Source organism: Bos javanicus, chromosome 3 (assembly GCF_032452875.1).
Source record: "Bos javanicus breed banteng chromosome 3, ARS-OSU_banteng_1.0, whole genome shotgun sequence".
In the NCBI taxonomy this organism is placed as follows: domain Eukaryota; kingdom Metazoa; phylum Chordata; class Mammalia; order Artiodactyla; family Bovidae; genus Bos; species Bos javanicus.
The window spans coordinates 33151677-33175401 of record NC_083870.1 but is presented as its reverse complement, the minus strand read 5'-3'; the positions used below and the strand labels follow the sequence as shown (position 1 = coordinate 33175401).

At 50.3% G+C, this 23725-nt stretch overlaps 1 protein-coding gene across 3 annotated transcripts; it reads right to left on the bottom strand.

Moving 5' to 3' along the window:
- Window positions 1-6794: 6794 nt before the first annotated feature.
- On the bottom strand, window positions 6795-12519 carry KCNA2 (potassium voltage-gated channel subfamily A member 2). Of its 3 annotated transcripts, none has more exons than XM_061410866.1 (3): window positions 12389-12519; window positions 9965-10303; window positions 6795-9517 (listed from the first exon to the last, which is right to left on the bottom strand). In XM_061410866.1, exon 3 carries the CDS (start codon window positions 9352-9354, stop codon window positions 7855-7857), a length of 1500 nt encoding a protein of 499 aa, XP_061266850.1. In that variant the 5' UTR covers window positions 9355-9517; window positions 9965-10303; window positions 12389-12519; the 3' UTR covers window positions 6795-7854. The 3 variants fall into 3 exon arrangements, with proteins under 3 accessions (XP_061266850.1, XP_061266848.1, XP_061266849.1); XM_061410864.1 differs by lacking the exon at window positions 12389-12519 and adding an exon at window positions 11794-11943; XM_061410865.1 differs by lacking the exon at window positions 12389-12519 and having other exon boundaries at window positions 9965-11721.
- Between the last annotated feature and the right edge of the window lie 11206 nt (window positions 12520-23725).

Below are 23725 nucleotides of genomic sequence, written 5' to 3'. Positions count from 1 at the left end.
AGGGAAATGGAGAATGAGAGCACAGTTCAGGTCAGACCCAGGTGTTTCTCCAAAGAGGCAGCTGAATTATGGGTGCTCTACTGCCTACACCCACAACCTAGATTTGGTCAGACTCAACAAGAGGATGGATTTGTTAGTTTCATGGGTTGCTACACATCTCACCTTCCATGGGGCAGACGTGTTCTTTAGCTATTATTTTCAGATCTCATGAAATTCAAGCCTAGGTTACCACCGATGACAAAGAGAAAGCAAAAGAGATCTGTCCTTTGCCAGGTCTTTAAGCTTTCCCCTCACCCAGAACTACAAAGTTTGTAATAACTTTTCCTGTCGGACAGGCAGAACAAAGGATAAAGCACTTGGCTCTTAGATCAGACTTCCCTTTTATCCCTGAGTCAGGCAGCCATCTGGGAAGGGAAAGATGCTGGAGCCTGATCTTCTATTATGAAAGAACTACCTTCTAGAAAAGTCCCTGTGCAGGAGAAAAAAAGTTGAACTGAAGTGATGGTTAAGAATGCAAAGGGAGGTCATTTTAAAAATTCAAATAAATGCAGTATTTCTTGGGTTGCCAAATGTATTCCACATTAGTGAAGCTAAGGGGATTGGTCACTGTATAACTGTATAATTTTTTGAAACAATGGTACACATATATACATATACTATACATATATATACACAGATATATGTATATATGGAAAACCTCTGATAACTCAGGACCAATTAACCAAAACCTTGACTAACAAGAATTATGTTTTCTTACTCTGCTTCCAGTAGAAAGAGGCAAATGATGGCAAGGGTATTATCTAATGAGCCCAAATGTCCAACTTCCAGAGATGTCTTGTAGCCAGCAGACATTTAGCCTATTTCTTTGGTCTTCTCCACTCATACTTCTGTACAATGAGCATTGAGGTTGAGAATACTGACCCTGAGGAATGCAAGGTCTCCTGTCAACTTCAAACATTCTGCTTACTAAGGCAGGAAAGTTTGTACTAACCAACTTAGGAAAGATTTTTTTCCCCCATAACAAAGGTTGAACCAAAACACATTTTCCCCTTCCCACCCAAAAAACCCATAATTGTAAAGCCATCAGACGGCTTCCTTCCCTGAGGATTTCCCCGTCAGTTAACTGAGGTTTTGCTGTATACACGGGTATAGAGCAAGGTAGATTGAAAAGGAATGCGGTGGGACCCTGGAGTTGCCAGCCTTCCCTGATCGTCTAGTCTGAAAATTCAGCTGCACAGATTTTTTTTTCCCCCCCAGGAAAGGAGGCTCTTCTAAAGTCCCCAGTTAACATGTGCAAATATTTGTGCAACAGTACACTATAGTGGGTGGTGGGGTCTTCGTTTCGCTACTGTCAAGCCCTAACCACCCACAAACACTGTCCCTATAGACCTCTATCCACAACACTTGCTTTCCTCCACAGCTCTCACGGCAGACCTTTGGTTAAGCAAGTCAGCTTATTTTGAAGGGCAGCCAGAGGGCAATTCCCCAAATCAGCCCAGGCAACCCATCTCAGGTGCACACCTCCAGGCCACATTCCTCTGGCATCCATCTCCCAAGGGAGGGGAGGGAGGGAAACAAATGGATCAAGTAATGGCTTTTAGTGCATGGAAATGATCTTCTGTAATGGCTCAGGATGCTTTATTCTTATCTATTGGTAAATGCTTTCCTGCAGGCTTCCATTACACCCTGCCAGTCTGACTGAAAGTCCGTGAGATGGGCTGGTGTGAGGTCACTCAAACTCAAGGTTTCAGTGCCCAGAGGTTGTGAGAATGCCATGTGAGAGCAGGCAGAAGGGGGCAGGTGGAAGGCGAGAGGGACAGAGATGCACACAGAGACAGAGAGAGGTGCACACGGGGAGGAGTCAGAGTGACAAAGAAAGTCTTCTCCTGGACCTTCCGTGAGCAGATATCAGACTCGTGTGTTTACATTCCAGAGGAGGGCCAGGGCCTCCTAGCGCAGGGGTCACGTGACCATGTGGGAGGAGGAGGGAGCTACAGAGACAGTGAACTGATGCCCAGAAGCCAAGGGCATTATCTGAGAATCCAGGTACTACACTTTTCAGTCCTGAGAACAAGATTTTGAAATAGCTATTGCTAAAGAAAACAGTCACTATTTAGTTTATTGCACTTTTCCTCTTTAAAAAATAAACTATGAGAGATGGAGCTGAACGTTGGTGGGAAGGGAAGCAGAAAGAAGGGAAAAGATAACTAGGTTCATTTGATAATGAGACTTATTCCAGCTTGTCAGGGATCCCTCACCTCCACCCATCTCTGCTTGCTGCTCTGATGAGAGAACAGGGCTGGTTTCAACCAGGGCCAAGTCTTCGGATCTAGATGAAGATCACACTAGCCATCTGGACACCTCCCAGCATCCAGCGCTCTGCTGGTTGGCTCAGGTGGTGAACAATGTTAATGAGGTTGAGTTTGTGGGCTCAAATCTGCCAATGGACACTTTGCCAAGGCTGGGGGAGCCTCCAGTGTGTAACCAAGGAGCACCCTGGACAATATAGCCTATGTGGACCAGTCCTCTCAGACCAGACAGCCATCACCAGGATGGAGGCTGTTACGGCAACAGGAGAACCAGAGCTGGCACAGGGCTCACCATCCCCACTCCTGGGGAAACAATTCAAAGCAGTGTCCTCCTCCTGTCTGCCATGGGGGTCTGGTGCCACTCTCATATAAAATTTGCAAACCATCCTATGGTTTCCTTTGTGGAAAGTCAGTCTCTGCCTCTCTTTTCCAGTACCGTGGGCAGCAGGGAAGCCCCAGCCTGCCCTCTATAAAGATGCTATTGATGTTTTATGGCTGACCATGAGTGAGGAAGTTGGCCAAAGACCTCAGTACAATGGAGTGAGAGATCCAGGGAGAGCAGACAGGACAAGCTAGTCTTGCAGCCTTCCCCACATGGGGCAGCCACATGAGCACCCAGGCTGTAGGCTCAGGCCAAAAAATCTGTCCTGGGAGCCCTTTCCACATCAGGCCAATGAAGTCTAGGGGCATGCTCCTTTGGGGCCCCCTTTCAAGGCTAACCTCCTGATTTCATGCCTACTCCATCCTCGGAGGCCCAGCTGAGAGGGGCAGAGGAAGCAGAGAGGAAGGGTATGTCAAACACCACAGAAGCTTCAGGAAGCACAGAGCTTCATTATGACCTTAACTAAATTTCAGCTTCTAAAAAGTTGACTCTGAAATCTGACTAGCTCAGTTACCCTTTCTTCCTGACACCCTCTCCACCCAACCTGGACCTCTTTCTCTTTAGACTTCTGAGAACTCCAACTTCCTTGAAAGTTTGAGCCAAGGAGGCACCTACTGAAGCTAAAGGGACAATGGATATTTTGACTTGAAAACACTTGAAAGGCCCAGCACATTGCACTAAGTATGCAAATATGGATCCACACGCTCATCCCCTGCTGCTTCCTTCCTGGAAGACGGGGAGCTGTGACCATGTTTAGGAGGGCAGGTGGGACACAGCCTGGATGGCAGCAGGAGTAGAGGCCGTGAGGATCTGATTTCGATCTGATGCCTGACTTCGACTCCCCAACTTCCATCTGAGGTGAGGCCTTTGCCAAAACACACCTAGCTCTCAGCTAGTCCTACTAGTGGGAAGAGCCAGCTCTGCGGGTAACTCCAAAACAGCACATAATCTTACAAAGCATTTAAATCTGGCCTTAGGATATAGGATATGAAACAGACCTTCTAAAAAAGACTTGTTTGCTTGTGTAACATTAGGTTTACATCCTTAACCAAGTTTTACATAAGCTGAATTGGTGTGTGTTTCCTCAAGGTACAGCCATCAGATGGAAGACAGGTGTCCAGGTGGAGCTGGGGCAAGTGGAAAAGCCTGCCTGGGATGGCGCACTCATGGGGGGACTCAGGAGTTGACCCCACTGGGCTTACACCCAAGAGCAAGTGAGATGCCACAAGCAAGTAAAGGTGACTCGTTTCACGAGATAAAGTCTGTATAGGGTCTTGACTCTGACCCAGGCCCCGACAAAGCCGCTGGGGATGGAGGAGCAGTAAGATCTGTGGGCTGAAAGAATGTTGGGGGCATCTTCATTCTCATTCTGGGCCCAGGACCCTGCAGATTTTTGAGCCCACGCTGCTTTCAAGAGGATGGGGATGAATCCAGAGATCCCAAGGGTTGGGATTGGGGGCGCCTGAGCTATTGCACTGTCTGTGTGGATTTTCTTTGAGAGAAAAGGCATGGCCAAAAGGTGTGTATTAATGGGCTGTCAGTTGTCCCAGGGCCTTCCACACTTGGCACCCGGGTTTCTGGTGGGAGGAAGGTGAACAGGTAGAAACCCAATGAGATTCCCAGTCGTAACAAGAAATCTGTTTGACCATGGTGGCCCATCTTTTTGCTTTAAGCCTCGAGGTTATTTTTCTGAAATCTGGGAGTAAGAGGGAAAGAGACTAGTGGAAGAGATTTCTTGAAGGATACTGAGGGGGAGAGATGCAGGCTAGGGAAAGGTGATTAAATCTGATCTTTTGTTTATGCCTATTTATAGATATGGGGGCAGAGGAATGGATCTCAGTATATTTGAGGTGTGTGTTTGTGTGTAATTTCTTGGGTATGTATGCTGTAGTTTGTGTGCTTACTATGAATAGATGTATTGGGTGTATAAACTGTTTGTGTGTATTTTGCATGCAAACAATAGTAAATTATCTTGGGTGTATTCCACATGTATACCCATGTGTCCATGTTGTTTTTGTGTGTTTTGCATCAGTTGTGTCTTTGTACATGGTGTATGCAGGTATTTGTGTACACTCTGTATGACCATGTCATTTTGTATGGTTTGCATCCGAGTTGCAGGTTGTGTCTTTTACATGGTGTTTGTAGGTCTTTCACGTATGTTCTATATGTACATTCCACGTCTGGGCTGAGTGTGCATATTCTGGATACAGATATAAGCGTATATCTTTTGAGTACACCCTTTTCATTAATTTGGTCTCTGTGTATTTTGCATGTGTGGTGAATATATTGTGTTTGTGTATGGCAACACTGTAGATCTCTTTTGTGGTGGGTGTGTATGTCTGTGTGCCGGTGTGGGTAAACATTTTATAGTCCCAGGTCAAGGGTACTGGGATAAAATATCTACCACCCGACCTAGGCATTAGGTATAGGTTATTTTACCATTTATCTTTTCAAAGTCTGCATCCCTCCAGCCCACGCCTTGGAAATACAGCACCATCTCCCATGAAGGAGAGGAAGAGAAGCACGGAGGCTTTGTGCCGGGCCTAGGATGCCCTGTAGACCCCTGAGGATGTGGGTGACCAGGAACTAGCGAGCACCCTGGGCTGGTGCCCCACCCCCCAAGGTAACTGAAGATGCTAAAGAGCCAACAGTGAGGCCAGGGCTGGAGTGACGACTGGCAGCCTGACCACACAGCTTGCTGTGTCTGGGAAATTTAAGCAATGATGTTGAAAGGCAAAGAAGCCTAGTTTGTGAGGCAAAAGCTTCCCCGTCTGCACCCATTCCAGGGTCAGCCAGAACTCTACCTTTAGGCGGTGTGGCCTTCACTCTCAGCCTGCTCTAGGGGCTGGGAATGATTCTTTACCCAGCCTTCGGTTGCATACGCAGCCCTGGTTGCCAGTTTAATGGGGGAGACAGCTTGAGCCTGGTGATCAAAATGATGCCTGTGGTTCAACTAGGGACTCCATCTCTTGGTCCTGAACTTCAGAAATTTCACCATAGAGGAGGTTCCCTTTTAGCCTAGATCTGTGGAATTGGGGCCCCAGGATCCCTCCTCCTCCATGTCCTTGGTTTCAAAGAAGGCGATCCATTCTGGCTCTTTAGTGAAAGGTTAGTGGAAGTGACTGATGCAGAGCCAGATGACCATGTCATTTTGCATCTGAGTTGTGGGTTATATCTTTGACATGGTGTTTGCAGTTCTCGTGTGTATGGTCTCTATTAGTTAAATACATTCTACGTCTCAAATGAAAACCAGACAGGGCAGGGACAATGAGAATGGAGATGAAGAAGGTGATGGGCTGTAGAGGGGCTGCCTGGGGTGGGTCTGGCCCAGGTCAGCTGGAGCTGTGAGGGCCCTGGGGCCCTTGTGCACTCGGTAAGACAAGCTTCAGCCATGGGGAACTGAAGCTGCAGCACATGAAGGGCAGAAAGACAATTCGAACATCTAAGAATCCATGAAGACTGGAGCGTTGGAGGCAATGGCGGCAAACCCAGGCCCAGTGGGGTGACCAATGAGACAAATTAACCCATTAGGTCTCTGAGACAACCAACCCACCAAGCAGTGGGTTTGCTCCTGAACCTGAACTCCAGAGAATGACTATATATATATGTGTGTGTGTGTGTGTGTGTGTGTGTGCATATATACATATACACACGTATGTATGTATATATATGTATATATAAATATATATATATGCGTGTATATACACTCTAGTGCACATAGTCAAACACATGCATATATTGCCCTGTGTCAAAAATATTGCATAAGCTTATACAAGGTTCAAATGCCATTTTTTCTATAGCTAGCTAGGGAGAGGAACTCAGGGAAGAGACACTTGATACATAGGTATATACACTGGATCCACAGATCCGCCTGTGCTCAGGACAACGTGCCCCAGTCAGCTGTACAGTCTTGCCCATGACTAGGTTCATTCCTAAGGTGCAGTCACGTGAGGTGTTAGACACTGCTTTCCCTGCTCACTCCCCTGGCTTTGCAGAGGTCTGTACCCCCACTTGGAAGAACAGGGATGGGGGTGGGCTAGAGGGCCAGAAGTTTTGGTTCTTCACTCCAAACAGTCTATTTTTTTTTTTTTCTCTTGATTGAGGGCTTTTTGTCTTCTGATGGGAAAGGAAAAAAAAAAAACACCCTAGTTCAATGCCATTCCTAGGCTATTAATACTCTAAATATGAATACTGTGTAGGCTACTAAGAAAATAGGTTATCTCCTGTGTTTTAAATATTGAGATTCATGCAACAAACACCCATGCAGCTCTATCGCATCACTGGTAGATTTCACTGCAGTGTCAGTGTAGCTGGGCCACAGCACTAGAAAGCAGATGCCTGCAAACTCCAATGTAACGAAGAAATCAGACATGTTTTTGTGACCCTGAAGCCTGCAAAAATGGTGAAATCTGAAGCTGAGAGGTCCCTTGGTTTGTTAGCTTCTCCCTGTAGGGAGAAGGGAGCAAATGTGAAACTTGACAACTCACATTCGGTCATCCTAACTGTCCCTCCCCCGGGGTTCCCTCACTTTGACACTGCAGAGAAAAAAACCAAATGCAGCATTTTCCGTTATGAAACACAAGCCTCCGGAGCATCTACTTGGCAACTGCAATTCACAAACACCCAGCCTGTGACACAGAAAGTAATTCCAACACACAGCACTGTGTGTTCTTTTCAATGCAAAAATGGGAAAGACCTTTTGAATAATTACCAGAACTTTAAGGCTAAGCCACCATGGTTTTTCTCTGTGAAGGGGGAGGTAGGCTCAAGTGGGCTGGTGGGGTGGGAGGATGAGGGTGGTAGTGGTGGGAGTTGCATCTCTGAGATGCTGTGTGCATTTCTTTAGGAAGAATAGGTGACACTGATGTGATGGGTTCTGTATCTGCTATGAGGTGGCCCCAATGTGTCCTTCTGAAATCCTGGCTTCCATAGGTGACTCCCATCTTTGGAAACCCCTAAGCCGGTGATGAAGATTTGCATGAAAGCCATGGATAGATATTCTGTGTTCTAAATCAAAAATCAAAAGATCAAAAGTCACTTGCACGACTATTGCTTTCCATGCAGAACCAGATACACACTGTAGAACACACTGACTACAATGCAGGCTATTATGCAACGTCTGCATTAGTTCCATTGAGCTGTGAGTAGGTTACTAGGGTTCAGTCAGACATCAGTTAACATTTTGGTAATATTCACATAGTTTGTATTAGCCAGAGTGCAGTTGGCTGTTTTCAAGTTTTCCTCTCTAAAGTCTTCGTTACTGTTGTTTACCCCCTCCTGGATCTCCATGTAATCAGACTTACTAATGGTAGAGGCACTTCTACTTTTCTTTAGGTCTGGGGAGGATGGGATCTTTGGACAGCTTGTCACTTGCAGGTACTGGGCCTGCTCCTCTCCCTCTGTCTCCCGGTGGTAGAAGTAGTTGAAATTGGACACTATGACAGGGACCGGTAAGGCAATGGTTAAAACACCTGCAATTGCACACAGGGAACCCACGATCTTTCCCCCAATGGTAGTCGGAACCATGTCTCCATAGCCTACAGTTGTCATGGAGACGACTGCCCACCAGAAGGCATCCGGGATGCTCGGGAACTGGGACTCCCTCTCATCGGCCTCTGCAAAATAGACAGCACTAGAGAAAAGGATGACCCCGATGAAGAGGAAGAATATTAGGAGGCCCAATTCTCTCATGCTGGCTTTGAGGGTCTGACCTAGAATCTGGAGACCTTTGGAGTGTCTGGACAACTTGAAAATCCTAAAGACTCTTACCAACCGGATGACTCGAAGGATGGCCAGTGACATGGCCTGCTGACCCTGCTGAGCATCCTCTGGCTTCTCAGCCAGCTCTGTTCCCAGGGTGATGAAGTAGGGGATGATGGCCACGATGTCAATGATGTTCATGATGTTGGTGAAGAAGCCGGCTTTACTGGGACAGGCAAAGAACCTCACCAAGAACTCAAAGGAGAACCAGATGATACAGAGGGTCTCTACGATGAAGAAAGGGTCAGTGAAGGAAGTGGACTGCTGGTACCCGATGGTGCTATTGGAGTAGGTATGGAAGGTCACTCCACTGCCATGCATGTCTTCATTCTCATCCCGGAATATGGGCAACGTCTCCAGGCAGAAGCTGACGATTGAGATCAAGATCACCATGACAGACACAATAGCTATAATCCTGGCAGGCCCTGAGCTCTCTGGGTATTCAAAGAGAAGCCACACCTGTCTCTGAAATTCATTTTCAGGCAGAGGACGCTCTTCCTCTTTGATGTAGCCTTCATCTTCCCGAAACATCTCCATTGCTTCTTCTCCCAGCTCATAAAACCGAATTTCCTCAGAGAATATGTCTAACGGCACATTCACGGGCCGCCTTAACCGGCCCCCAGACTGGTAGTAGTACAAAATGGCATCAAAGCTCGGGCGGTTCCGATCGAAAAAGTACTCGTTCCGGAGGGGATCAAAGTATCTCATCCGTTTCTTTGGGTCCCCTAAGAGGGTCTCTGGAAACTGGGCTAAGGTCTTTAGCTGGGTTTCAAACCGCAGCCCTGAGATGTTGATCACCACCCTCTCACAGCATTCGTGGTCTGCTTCTGGGTCATAGGTATCCTGCGGGTGCCCAGGGAGGGCAGCAGCCTCATCCGCTGGGTCTCCAGTGGCCACTGTCATAATTGGAACCGGGAGAGGCGCCTCTCGCTGTGCCTTCTAGCTGCCTGGTGGCTGGGAGCTTGGGATGGTGCTTACGGCCCCAGGAAACACAGCAGCATCAGCCTGGGTTCCAGCGGGAGAGCCCCCAGGGCTCCCTGAGAGCTGGAGAGAGAGCCTCGCTTGGCTGAAAGACAGAGGTGGTTAAGAACATAAGACCACTCAGCACTGGCAGCCCGACCTGGGGTGCTTTTTTTTTTTTTCCCCCTCTCTTCTCTCAGCCAAGAAGCACAAAAACATCACCACCACCGATACCACAAAAAAGTAAGATTTATGTTTACCTGGGCTGGGGATCAGAGGGGAGCAGGTGGTGGTCTCTCAAGAAAGCTCTGGAATGCCCTGTGCTGGAGGCAGGGGGCTGACATAGGTCCTCCTGCACTGCGCAGGCTTCATGGAGCACAGTCCCATACAAGAGGCTGGAAGGGAGCCCTCTCCCAGGCACTAAACTAATGCCTTGTAGATCCCTGCACCCTGAGAGGTGTTTTCAGTGACAAATCTTGGGCCTGGGTCTCCCTCATTGCTCCCACCCCAGTGACTCTACACACGGCTATTATTAAACAATAGATTGATTTACCTGGCAGGGCAGGAATCTGCAGCTCTCTTCCTTGCAGAGCTGATCCGATGCTTCAGGAATCCTAGATATACAAACGGGCAGCCCGACACCCCATCATGTCTTCTCACTTGAGCTAGAAATAATGGTGAGTCATTCTGGGCAGGAGGGCAGGCTCCAGGGCCTGGAGGTGAGCTCTAGGGCTGGGCTGGGCTGGAGGGGTCGTGGGATGCCTGGTTAGGGGCACACAGGACTCGGGGACAGGTAAGCTGGGATCTGGAGCCTTTGAAAGGAAGGAGGTAAGATGCAATGCTCAGCAAAAGCCGGAGTCCTCCTGGCTGCCCTCAGGAGGTGTGACGTTGCCTGGAAAAAACAGCAGCAAGGTGGAATCAGAGTTTTTGGGCAGCTAGTGCCAAGATTCAGAAGAGCTCTGGCAGCTTCTCTTCCATGCCCATTTTCCATTATGGTGTCATACCTGAGAACTATCCCTCAGCCTCTTTGCCTCTTCTGGGCAGGCTTCCATCCATTGGAAGCGTTTTCTCCCAGGAAACAAGCCTTTAGACTTGGCTGGGCCTGTCTCCTCCAGGGGCCTCCCTTGGCTCAGCCAGGTTCCCCATTGGTCCTCTGCAGACATCAGGAGGGACTCTGGGCAAAGCCCTCCCATCCCGAGGTCAGGACACAGCATCTCCCAAGGGGAGAGCTTCCTACACTGCAGCCCCACTCCCAGCTCTGACCTCTGCAGAGTCCTGGAGGAAGAACCGCTCCTTCCCAGCCTGGCTCCCCCCAACACACACTCCTCCAGAGCTCATCTAGGGAGACTTCTCACACAGAAAGGTCGATCTCCAAAAGCTGGTTTCCTTGGTCCCAGGACTTCCTCTCCCTCAGGGACCCCTACACTGCAGGCCTCCCTCCGGTGGGGTGGCATTCGAACCGGGCACGCCCGACCACTGATTTCTCCCCAAGAGAAAACCCCTCACGTCTCCTGGGCAGTGAGTGCGGAACCAAGTTTCCGTCAGCCTGGCTGCGAGGCAGCTTGGCAGCAGCTAGAGGGGGAGCCTGGAGGAAGCCAGCTTCCGGGCTGGCCCCCTGCCCGCCCAATCCCGCCGGCCCCAGGGCAGGGAGGGGTCCGAGCCCTCTCCCCATCGCTCCTGTCTCCGGCCGGGATTCCGCCCCGCGCGCTCCGCGTTCGGCTCCGCGCGGGTGGACCTGACCCACCAGCTGGCTACTGCAGCCAGCTCCACCTTAACCCCCTCCTGCCCGGTCCGGAGGGGGGCTCTAGCGGTGGGGCCCGAGCGCAGTCTAGCTCTTTTGCCCCTAGGGTCCAAGGATCCGCCGAGGCTCCATCTCCCTCCGGAAAACACTGGAACCTAAACTCTGGGGGTGGGGAGTAGATGCTGCCCCAGATCTTGGCTTTCCCCTAAGAGCGGGGGGCTCCCCGGCATCCCACGGCCCCAGGGAAGCGGAAAAGCCCTTCTCTGCTGCAAAGCCGTTTTCTTTCTGAGCAGGAGAGGGGAATGCCGCCAGGCAGTCCCAAGTGATTCGGGTCCTACCAACCAGCGCTATTTACCAGACATGGTTATGTCAGCTGCGCTTCCCATCACCCGCCAGCTCCTCTCTGCGCCCTCCGCCCCGCGCGCCTGGCACTGCCCGGAGAGTCCTCGAGCCCTTTGCCTGTTTCTCTCCTTCCGCTGGACGCCAGCCCCCCATCGCCCGCCCCGGCTCGGTCCGGCCCAGGTTCGCCCGCCCCGGACTGAGCCCGAGCCTGCCGCGCTGCAGGCTGTGCCGCCCGGTGCCCCGCAGCCCGGACAGGGGGGCGGCAGCACGCGCAGCCGAGCGCCCCGACACCCATTTACCCTTCCCGATGGGCACCCGGAGCCTCCATGTTTCTGGATGACCGCAGGAGGCGGCTTGCGGGCGGCCAGCCGGCGCCGGCTCTGCAGTCCCGCGGGCGGCGCGTACGGAGCACCCGGCCGCCGCCCGCAGCCGCACCGCGCCGCACCGCGCCACGCAGCGCCGCACCTGGCCGCCGGCGGACTCGAATTAAAGGGGCCGGCGGGGACCCGAGGCAGCGAGGTGCCGCCACCCGGCTGTCAGCTCAGTGAGGCTCCCGGGCCTGGGCCCCCTCCCCGCGAGGAAAGCACCCCATCCTTTGGCAGAGCTCAGCTTACTAACCAGAACCTCGCGGAGGGCTGAGCTGGGTGCTGCGGCGGGCCGGGGAACCGGGGACCAGAGTTGAGGAGCGGTCATGAGAGACTCCCGCCAACCATAAGTAAGCCAAGGAGGAAACAATCAATACAGCTATCCCAGGCCCGAGAAGGGATCCAGCCGCGTGGGAGACGTGTTGCTATTATTATATGATGCTGCCAGACAGAACCTGCAGACCCTCTCCTTGCCCTCTCGCGCCGGCTTGCCCCCTCCTGCAGCTCTGCCTCTCCACCTCCCGCTTACCCAGCCAAAGCTCTGGCTTCGCAGAGGGGAATACAGCAGGTGTGGGCCGCAGTGTGGCACAAACTCGGTGTTGTGTTCGCCCCCACGGGGAGGAGCCGCAGGAACCCGGCAGAACTGCAGCGCCGGCCCTCTGGACTCCCTCCCCCGGAGGAGCAGGGGCAGGAAAGGCTGGGGGTGGGGGCGTAAGGGGGAGGTGCAGCTGCCCTTGACAAGCGCCAGTTCAGTTCAGTCACTCAGTCCGACTCTTTGTGACCCCATGGACTGCAGCACGCCAGGCAAGCGCCAGGTTCTTTATAAAATGGGCTCCTCACAGACCTTAGGAAGCCAGCTGGCCTGCGGGGCTCTGAAATTGGGGATACAGCTTATGGTACCCCGGGGTGGGTGGTGGAGGATGCTCTTTGCGTTTGTAAGAGTGTGTGGGAAGCCCAGGATGCCCTCTGCTCAGATAATGGGCCTGAGAAGGTCAGGGGTGCTCTTGGAAGGTCCATGACAGCCCCAAGCCCCTGCCAGTTCTTGTCTGCTGTCCGAATTATGGTTCCAAACAGCGGTTTCTTGAGCCCATATCTGAAGCAGACGTGGAATCTTGCGTTCACAGGGCCTCTAGTCCCAGGGAGGCTGCTGCTGATCCCTCCTTGCTCAGTAAATCCTCCTCTTTAGGCCTGTAGTTTCAGATAGAAGCTCTGAGAGCCCACAGGGTCCAGGTTTGTGGGATTCCAGTGTTTCATTAAGGTGCACGCATGCCTGCTCAGTTGTATCCGACTCTGCGACCCCATGGACCCTAGCCCATCAGGCTCCTCAACCCAGGGATCGAACCCGTGTTTCTTAGTCTCCTGCGTTGGCAGATGGATTTAAGATTGGGTCCTACCCAGAGCTGCAGGGGGTAGTCTGGGTGGGCAGTGACCTCAGTGAGCCCTGGGGACAACAGATGACTATCAGGTAGGACTGGTCTGGTTTAGGGCCCCAGAGAAGCTGCCCTGGCAGTGTCCTAGCCTGTGTGGCCTGGGTGTTTCAGAGCCAGCCAGGCTGGGACTTACATCCTGGCAAGTTCATTCACATCTTTGGACCTCAGTTTCCTCATCTGGAAAATGAAGATTCTTCATAAACTGTTGTGATGGTTCAGTAGTTTACGTAAAGAGTTTAGGCCCCAGGCAGACATGCCACAAATGAGTCTCTCCACTCTGCTTCCCTAGGAAACTCCCATCTTAACTCCCAGCTTGCTGCTAAGCTTTTGGCTCTTTCTCTAAGAAGTGCTCAATCATCAGGTTCTCTCTGCTTCCCAGTTCGCCCCACCCCTCTCTTTCCCTGAGGTCTCAGTCATTCCTGCCTCCTTCACCAAATTGTCCTCCAGAACCTTGCTCCACAGTCTTTCTGGAAGCTTCTCCTGACCAGTCCCACAGGACTCTGTTCCTCCTTCTTGCCACATTGGATCTTTATGTTAATTAATGCACAACAGTCTTATCCATTTGATCAAGTCTATATATTTTCTTTGCCCTCCTTTGTTGAATGAAAGCCATGGACAGAGAAAAACTCTCAAGGGAGAATTAATAATAATGTTCGTTGGTGAATTATGATTAACATGTGCCAGACACTGTGCCAGGTGTCTCTAGACCAATGGGACATGTAATCCCTACAGCTCTAGGAGGTGATTTCTACATTAGAACCATCTCTTGGGCTTCCCTGGTGGCTCAGACAATAAAGAATCTGCCTGCAATGCAGGAGATCTGGGTTTGATCCCAGAGTCAGGAAGATCCCCTGGAGAAGGTAATGGCAATGCATGCCAGAATTCTTGCCAGGAGAATTCTGTGGACAGAGGATCCTGGTGGGCTACAGTCCATGGGGGTCATAAAGGGTCAGACACGACTGAGTGACTAACACACAATCTCTGTGGAAAGGTAACAGGCAGAGAGATGAAGCAACCTGCCCAAGGCCACTGAGTGGTGGCTCTGGAACTTAAATCAGGTCTTAACACATACCTGTAGCCACTATACTCACTGCTCAAGTAGAATGAGCAGCCCTTAAATTTCATTCCCCTTTTTGGGATATTCCTCTGACCCTCCTTCCATCCAATTGAACTCAGGGGTATGTCATCCTTGTTGTTGTTTAGTTGCTCAGTCATGTCCAATTCTTTGCGACTCCATGGACTGTAGCCTGCCAGGCTCCTCTGTCCATGGGATTCTCCAGGCAAGATACTGGAGCAGATAGCTGTTTCCTTCTCCAGGGGATCATCTCCCCCCAGGGACTGAACCTGACTCTCCTGCATTGCAGGCAGAGTCTATCACGGCACGACCTGGGAAGCCCAATGTCGCCCCACCTCTCCTCATTAAAGCCTGATCTAAGTGTGAACCACAACCAAAAAGAAATCAAAGAAGGAAAGAAAGAAAAAAGAAAGATAATAGAATTCTAATCCCTGACACTTGCTTGCTAGTTGTATGAGCTTGAGCAAGTTATGTCAATCCTCTGAGCCTCAGCTTCCTCATCTGTCAGTAAAATAACAAAAGACTTCATGGGGTGGTAAGGATTAAATGAATTAAGCAAGCCAGCTTAACCTAGGTGTTTAATCTTTTTAGCTTGGGGTCACAGTTTTCTATTTTGGTCACAAAAGGTCAGCTAGAGTGCCCTTTGATGACTTCCCTGGGGTGAGTCAAACTCCAAAGACCGCTCTTTTCTCCTTCAGTCCGGTTTCCTTCTTGGAGGCCAGGCCCTGCTTTCAGCAGAGGGAAAGACTGCTGAGTGGCCATCATAAGAAAGGAGTCCGTTAGTTCCTGCCCTCCAAGACTACAGCCGTTGAAAGGAGTTTATGACAGTGCGTCCATGCCCAGACTGACCCCCACACCCACCCAGGTACCACAGGGACAGAAGGGAGGGTCTTAGGTCTTTCCACCACAATTTATGAACATAGGAGTATGGGGGGAGGGAAATCACTCCTGGAGGACCATCTCTCCCTTCTTGCATGACTGCCACCTCTGCTGATGCTTGCTGCAAAATGGGAATACTTCATAGGCTGTTGTGAAGGTTAGCCCCCCTACCTATCCACCCAACGTGGCCGCACGGCCCTCGCCAGCCCACCGGAAGCAGGGCAGGGAAGCATGGAAAGTAAGCCCAGGCACTGGGCTGACAGCTCTCCATAGATCATTTGATTTAATCCTTGCCACCACCCAGTGGGAAGGATGCCATTATCTCTATTTTACAAATGCAGATCTTGAAGCTCAGAGAAGGCCAGTTGCTGTCCGGGGTAATTTAGTTGGTAAGTGGTGAGGCTAGGATGGAACTGGACTGTCTTGACTCCGCAAATCACCATTCCTTTCTGCTGGCTGCTTCCACCGTTAGCGAGGAGTCAGGCCTCTGGGCTGACTTCCTGGTCTTAGGAACGTGGATTCAATCCAGCAGAACTTGCAGAGCTGCAGGGCATACCCACACATCCTGCGGAGGATGTCCAACCCAACAGGAGGTCTTTTTAGAGGCGGATTGGTGCTGATAGTGTTTAACTGTTCACACCAAGGGAGTTAGGCAGTGGTACAAGATTCAGGACTTGAAGGCTCCTCCTTGTGCCCTTTGCTAGAGCAGCTGTACTGATTCTTCTCTCATCTGCAAGATTCAGGGTTCAGCATCCCTCACCCAGCAAAGGCATATACAGTGCAGAGCATCTGACCAGGGCTGTAGTCTTAGCATGTAGACTGTGATCCAAGGTTGTTCACTTGACCTTTCTTGCCACAGTATACTTGTTAAATAGGAAGGATAGAATTACCCTTACCACCTCATTTTTTCATAGGATTTAAAGTGAAAAAGGGGGCTTCCCAGGTAGCACTAACGGTAAAGAACCCGCCTGACAATGCAGGAGATGCAAGAGATGTGGGTTCGATCCCTAGGTCAGGAAGATACCCTGGAGGAGGAAATGGCAACCCACTCCAGTATCCTTGCCTGGGAAATCCCATGGACAGAGGAGTCTGGCAGGCTATATAATCCATGGGGTCACAAAAGAGTTAGACATGACTGAGTAGACTGAGCATGCACAAAGAGAAAGAGGGAGGAAGGAAGGAAACTAGCATTCACGTCAATGTGTTTTACAATCTCATTTATAAGGATCAAAGAGAATATGCATGGACACCCTTGGGAAAGCCAAAAAAAAAAACCTGATTGGTGTGGAACAATACACTGTTCTTGTGATTGTCATCACTGCTGTTGTGACTGTGCTCTGCCAGCGTACCTGATGTCATGCCTGACGTCTGAGGACTTCCCTGGGAAGTGCAAGGAGCATCATTCCAACCCCCTACTTACCTAAAAGCTGCCTCCTGCAGGCAGTTTCCTAAGCTGGTCAAGGGCTGCCTTCTGCAGGAAGCCTTCTGAGATTAATTCCTGCTGCCACCAGGGAACTCCTGTGTGGAGCCCTGGGCTTTGGTTTCAGAGGGTGGGCCTTTCCTCACCTTTTGGAGCTGCTCCTCCGTGTCGGGTGCTAGGCTACTTGTCTCACAATCAGGGCCCTTTTGTTAACACTCAAAGGCAGAACAGCATAGTGGCTGAAGCACAGCTGCTGGTATTGGCTGATCCAGGGCCTAATCCCACACCTGGCATGTTTTGTCTGTGACTGGGTTCCTCACTTCACATTTCTATGGAGTGACTGGAACGTCAAGTGCTAGGAACAGTGCTGTGCCCTGGCAAACCCTAAGCATTGGCCATCAGCAGACCACTGTCATAGCATGGCCACCATGGTCTTCTTCTATATTAGGAACAGGAGTGGCAGGGGTTTATGGTGAGCTGTGACAGCTGACACCTTCTGTGTAGCAGGCCACATCCCCTGGACCACCTATAACTTCAGCTGCCCATGGAGGACAGTTTCTGGGTGTGCTGGCAATGCCCCCTTCAGCCACAGTCTCATGGGCTCCTTGACTCAGGGCTCTTTCTGAGGCTGGGGTGGCTCACTCAGGCTGCCTGGCCTGGCCTGGATGTCAGGAGAGGCAACTCGGAATGCCCCGACCTCCCGGCTGTAAGAGGGACAATTTGAGTTCTCCAGCAGGCTCTGCAGATGGCTGCCATCTGTACAGAGTCCCGGTGGCTCAAGAGGAAACCAGCTCAATCCCATGAGCCAGCTGGCCCGGGTCAGGTCAAGGTCTGTGGCAAGGTTGCATGACCTCTCTCCTTGGCCCTGCCCAAGACTGGTCCCTGGAAGCTCTGTCTTTGGCCCAGGCCTGTCTCCAGAACTGTAGCTCATCAGCCCCACTTCACAGCCCTGCTTCTCCCTCATGTGCCCTGTGTTGGGAAAGATGCCACATTTTACCCTGTTACCCAAACCAGAAACTGGGAGTCCTTAAAACCTCTCTTTACTTTCCCCATCCTGACATCCTCCACAGCCAATAAATCACCTGGTCTTGGCATCTGTTCTCTTCTTTCTAACTCCCTCTCCCTCTCCTGCACCCTGGTTTAAGCTACCTGTAGGCATGATCTGGCCCACTGTATCCTTTCCTGGTCCCCTAACTTCAGACTAGCTTCATGGTCTCTTCTCCCCATAGTTGCCAAAGTGATCCTCCTAAAGTACAGATCCAATCATGTCACTTACCTCTTAGCTCCTCCTTGGCTCCCTATTGTGTGCTCAGTAGCTCAGTCATGTCCAACTCTTTTGCTATCACATGAACCATAGCCTTTCAGGCTCCTCTGTCCACGGGATTTTCCAGGAAGGAATACTGGAGTGGGTTGCCATTTTCTCCCTCAAGGTATCTCCCTGGCCCAGGGATTGAACTTGCATCTCTTGCATCTCCTGTATTGGCAGGTGGATTCTTTACCACTGCACCACCTAGGAAGCCCCTATTGGTGTGATGCAAACTGCATGTCCTAAAAGACAGGCAAAGCCCTTCCTGATCTGATGTTCCTCTGCTCTCCCTGTGTCACCCATTCCCAAAGTCTAAACTGGCATCAAGGACTTCCCTGTAGCTCAAACGGTAAAGAATCTGCCTGCAATGCAGAAGACTGGGGTTTGATCCCTGGGTCAGGAAGATCCCCTGGAGAAGGGAATGGCAATCCACCCCAGTATTCTCGCCTGGAGAATCCCACGGACAGAGGTGCCTGGTGAACTATAGTCCATGGAGTCACCAAGAGTTGGACACAACTGAGTGATAACATACTTACAACATACTTATACTGGCATCAAACTAAACTATCCTGAAGGCTGGAACTGGCTTAAAACATACAGATTAGCTAAAGACCTGAAGTCAGACAGGCCTGGGGTTGAATCCTGGCTCTGCTGCTTGCCCCTCATGTAACCTCAGGTAGGGTATTTTTCCTCTCTGAGTTCCAATCTGTAAAATGGGAACAATAAGACCTAATGCTCACTTCAAGGATCAAACAAGAGGATGTGAACAGGGTGTTTATCCCAGTGCCTCATCTGCAGGGAGGGCTCAAGAACGATGAGCTTCCAGATGGTTCTAGCCTCCTTGCACAGAACAACTTGCCCCCCCCCATCACCCCAGCGACTCCTTTTCTAAACATTCAACTTGTGTCACATCCTTCCTGACGCATTTCCTGGACCGCCTCCCTGGACCCTGCCCTCTAATGCAATGCCTGAATGCTGCCTGGGAGACAGGTCCTTGCATTGTGTACCAGGGTCTGTCGCTATCCTCATAGTGTCTTCCCCTGGGTGGGGAGCATCCTGAGGGCAGGGACATGTGTCTTCTGCCTACATCCCTGTGTCTGGTCCAGCCAGGCACAGAGCAGCTGGCCCAACAGTGTGAACTAGTGATTGCCCGATAGCTTAACCATCTCTCCTTGCCTTTCAGCCTCCAGACTTGGCATCTCTGGAAAGCCCTTGCTTCTGAAGAACCCTGAGTCACTGCAGGACCAGCAAGGGCTGTTCCTGACTCTTGCCTTAGGCCTAGAGTGGTCAAGAAGGAGGGTTGGCCATACACTAGCCACCTCCAGGGGTAAGGGTGCCCCCAGGAAGGCCCTGCATCAGAGGATAGCAGAGGAGTGTGGATGATGGCCCAGAGAGACGTGGCTCCATCTCTGTATCACAGAGGGGTTAGGCAACTTGCTCAAGGTCACACAGCTAGTCTAGGCAAGAGCCAGGGTTTAAATTCAGGCTCCAGAATTCATGCCCTTAGATATTCTGCTGTGCTGTTTCATAGTTTGCGTATCCAGGCATGCTGCGGGCTGGGCTTGATCTCGTCCACTTGTCACTCTGTGCTGTTAGATTTTCAAGGATTCCTAAAGACTCTTTGACTCCTGCTTCTCCCATTTCTGCACATACATCCTCAAGGAAGGGTGCTTACTGCCTTTCACCATGGGTCATTCCAGTTTTGGACAGAGCTAGTTTTTTGTCTTTTGGAATTTTCCTTCCTGAAGCCTTCACCCAGGGGTCTTTATTCCACTCGTGGCCATAAAGTACAGCTCTGCACTCCCTCCCCAGCACACAGTTGCACTTCACAAAGCTGAAGAGAGTGGCCAGGAGCCCTACGAACTCTGTTCTTTGGGGTCATTGCTTCTAGGCCCTCAACTCTTCCTAAACTGCCATGGCTTGGGACTTTGTATCACTGTGCCCTTCTCTAAAAATTACCCAACTTCAATATGCTTCACATGAGGTCCCCAGAGGAGAGTGCTTTGACCCAAGTGTGGCCCAACCAGCCCAGAGGTGGGGGCAGGGTTGCCTCTTTTGCCCAATAAATGAAGCCTAGCACACACTGTCTCCTTAGTGTGTATAGCCCATGGCCTGATTGTTACTGTAACCCCTATACCCTTCTCTTCTCATTATGGCCTTTGGTCCATAGAGAAGGGGCATGGAGCAGACAAAGCAGAAGCAACTTGATATCATGGAAAGACAGTTGGCTTGGCATTTCAGCCCAGCTCTGCCTCCACCTGGGCGATCTTGGGGCATGTGACCTTGAGTAAGTCATTTCCCCTCTTTGGGCCTCAGCTTCTTCCTTTGTAAAATGGGAAAGCTGGGTTACATTATACATATACACACACACACACATACATATATAAAACCTCTTCTTGTTTTATGACTAGTTTCATGACTTTGCATCAGCTCAGGAATGGGAGCTTCTTATAGACAAATGGACATGTCTCATTTATGTTCCACTAGTATTTTTTTTAAGTTTTTTTTTTTTTTTGATGTGGACCATTTTTAAGATCTTTAATGAATTTGTTATACTATTGCATCTGTTTTATGTTTTGGGTTTTTTGGCCACAAGGCATGTGGTATCTTAACTCCCCAATCAGGGAAGAAATCCACACCCCCTGCATTGGAAGAAGTCTTATCCACTGTACCTCCAGGGAAGTCCCTCCACTAATATTCAAAGTGAGCCTATTATACTAGAGGACATAGAAGCTCAGAGAGGTTGTATAACCTGCTCAAGATCACACAGCTCTAGTAAGTGGCAGAGCTGGGATTCAGGCCCAGGCCTCATTGATCCCCAAGTCAGCAGTTCCCCCATCACAGCTCACCGCCTGTTTAAAAAGGGAGGAAAGAATTTTGGAACTGCCAAATCACTTTGAAATAAATCCTAAAATAATTCAAAACAGTGCAAACCTGATGCTCAGCGCATCTTAATAATGTTCTCCGAGTCCAAGACGGGTCATTACAAGGGGAACTCAAGGAGTTTTCAATTCTGAGAACCTATTGAGAGAAAATGGGGTTCAACCACAGTGAGAGTGTTTGGTTAGACATGGGGGGAAATGGTAAACTCTGTGAGACATGTAACTGACCAAGGGACCCAAAGGAGACCTCTAAGAACAGGGTAGGGCCCTGACTGCCTGCTCTATGTCACTTAGGAATGGCCTTCCCAAGAATGCTGAGAAAGTAGTATTTTGTTCAGTCACTCAGTTGTGTCTGACTCTTTAGATGGGTGAAAGATTGGACAGGAAATTATTGGCTAGCAAATCTGTGTTTGTTGAATGGAATGAGCTCTAGTTTGGAGAGGCGGCAGTCCAGGGAACTCAGATCTGGGGTTCTGGATGACTCAGCCTTTCTTTTGAAGAAGGGGAAAGAAAGGGAAGATAGAGCGTGGAGGGGATCAAGCCATCCTGGCAACTTTCCAGTTGTTGCAGAGCCAAGAGGCACCTGGGAAAGTGAAGGGAAGACAGTCTATGAATGGACACGAGGCTAGGGGCATGAAGAATGGCTAGAAGGAGGGAAAGGGAGTGGGAACATATTCTCCTACTCCTCCATGCTCCCAACCCAGAGTCTTTGGCTTGCCAGCTTGTCACCTGAAATTCCAGGCTCGTCCAACAATGCCACCCAGCGGCTATGTGGATGAAATGCAAGAGGTGCTCAGGGTAGCCAAACCAGACAGAGGAGGAAAAATACACAGCCACTCAGAAAAAGAAAACTCCAGGCTTCTTTCTGCCTTGAGGATGTGGTGCTGGGCTCCCCAGGGGTCTCTGGGTATAGGCCTAGATGTTCTCTAAGATTCCTGCACACCCCAAAGGATTTACTCTCTTCTTTGAACTCTAGCCCTTAGAATCTGCTGGGGTAAGACAGAGCTTCCCTGAGCCATAGATTCCTGAAGCCTCCCTGACTTGTTGTTCAGTTGCTAAATTGTGTCCAACTCTTTGTGACCTCACGGATTGCAGCAAGCCATACTCCTCTGTCCTTCACTGTCTCCTGGAGTTTGCTCAAATTCATGTCCATTGAGTTGGTGAAGCCATCCAACAATCTCATCTTCTGCTGCCTCCTTCTCCTTTTGCCTTCAATCTTTCCCAGCATCAAGACAGAGTTTCCCTGATCTGTACATTCCCGAAGCCTCCCTGGGTGTAGACCTAAAAAGGCAAGGGCGTCTGTAGCCCCTCCCCCAGGCCTCTCTTTCTGAGATGATAAGAGGCTGAGAAGGCAAATGCCAGCTTCTTCCACTCCCCCTGCCCTGCATTCATTGGTCACAGCCAAGGTCATGGTGGTTGCCAGGTCAGCACAGCGGGGTCTCCGGGGCAGCAGGTAGGGGCTGGAAGTCACTTCACAATGAATTGCATACACTTGTCTTCCAGCTTCATCCTGCCCAAGGTCCATGAACTTCTGGGAACTAAGCAAAGTTCTTTCTCTAGGAAAAGTGGGACCCCAGAGTGAGACGGAAAGATGGTGGCATGAGTCCTAAGGAAAACACAGTAGAACCTGGGAATGAGGGTCTAACGGAAACCCTTTTTTCCAGGCTTCTGTGATACAGATCATACCTAACAGGGGTGAGTACTATTTTTCATTCCTGTTTTACCAATACAGAGACTGAAGCTTAGTGTGGTTGAGTGACTGGCCTATGGCCACGTGGCCAGTGACCAGGTGCAAGAGGCAGGAGCTGAACTTCGGTCTGTCTGACTCACCAGCCCAGCTCTAAACCGAGCATGAGCAAGCACTGTGGGGACACCCAGAGCTTGGCACACAGGAACCACTCAGATATTAGCTGAATGAGTAGATCCTTCTCTAGAGCTGGAGAGGGCAATGGACTTGTCAGCAGTCAACTCTAACCCAAGGCAGAATGAATTAGCCTAAATTCAGGAAAGAAGTACAGAAAGGCATAAAAAAATGGGAAGATCCCCTGGAGAAGGGAATGCTACTCACTCCAGTATTCTTGCCTGGAGAATCCTGTGGACAGAGGAGCCTGGGGGGCTGCAGTCTATGGGGTTGCAAAGAGTGAGGCAGGATTAAGCGATTAAGAAAAGGGAAACCTTCATAAAAGTTGGGGAACTTGAGAGGCGTCTTTAAGGAGAATGTCCAAAGACTGGAAGAGGTGTTGAAGCCAGGATTGAGGCTTTCTGCCTGGGAAATCTGGATACCTCCCTGCTACTTCATCCATTCATTCACTCCCCTGCAGAAAGGCTCTCTGGAATAGCCCATCTCACACAGCAAACCCCACCTCTCTGCATCTAATCCTGCTGTATTTCTCTTCATAGCATTTATCTTGACCTGTTGATTTGCTACATACTTATTTGTTCATAGTCTTATTTCCCTGCTCCTAGAATGCAAATTCCATTAGGAGGGTGCTTGGAACACTGTGGGTGCTCAATACATAATTGTAAGATAAATGCCTAAATGAGTGACTGAATTCAAGGGTTGGAGGGCAACAGGGACGGAGCACAGAAGCAGCTTCAGTTGTTCCAGTAACACAGAGTCAGGCAGCATGGAAGGCCCCAGCAAGACAGGAAGGGTCATTGGGGAATATGGGAATGTCATGCTAAGGAGTCAATTTATTTTTGTCCTGTAGGCAAAAGAAAACTCCTGAGGATTTTGTGTTGGAGTGTGACAGGAGCCAACACAGGTTTCAGGAATGGACTGTAACTTGTAATGAAAACATGGATGATCTGAGAACAGAGGCAGGAAATCAGTAAGCATAAGGTTGCTTCTCCAGCCGAGAAATGACAAGGGGC

Excerpts from the sequence above, each read along its gene's own strand:
- KCNA2 (XM_061410866.1), bottom strand. The coding sequence starts at position 9,354 with ATGACAGTGGCCACTGGAGACCCAGCGGATGAGGCTGCTGCCCTCCCT.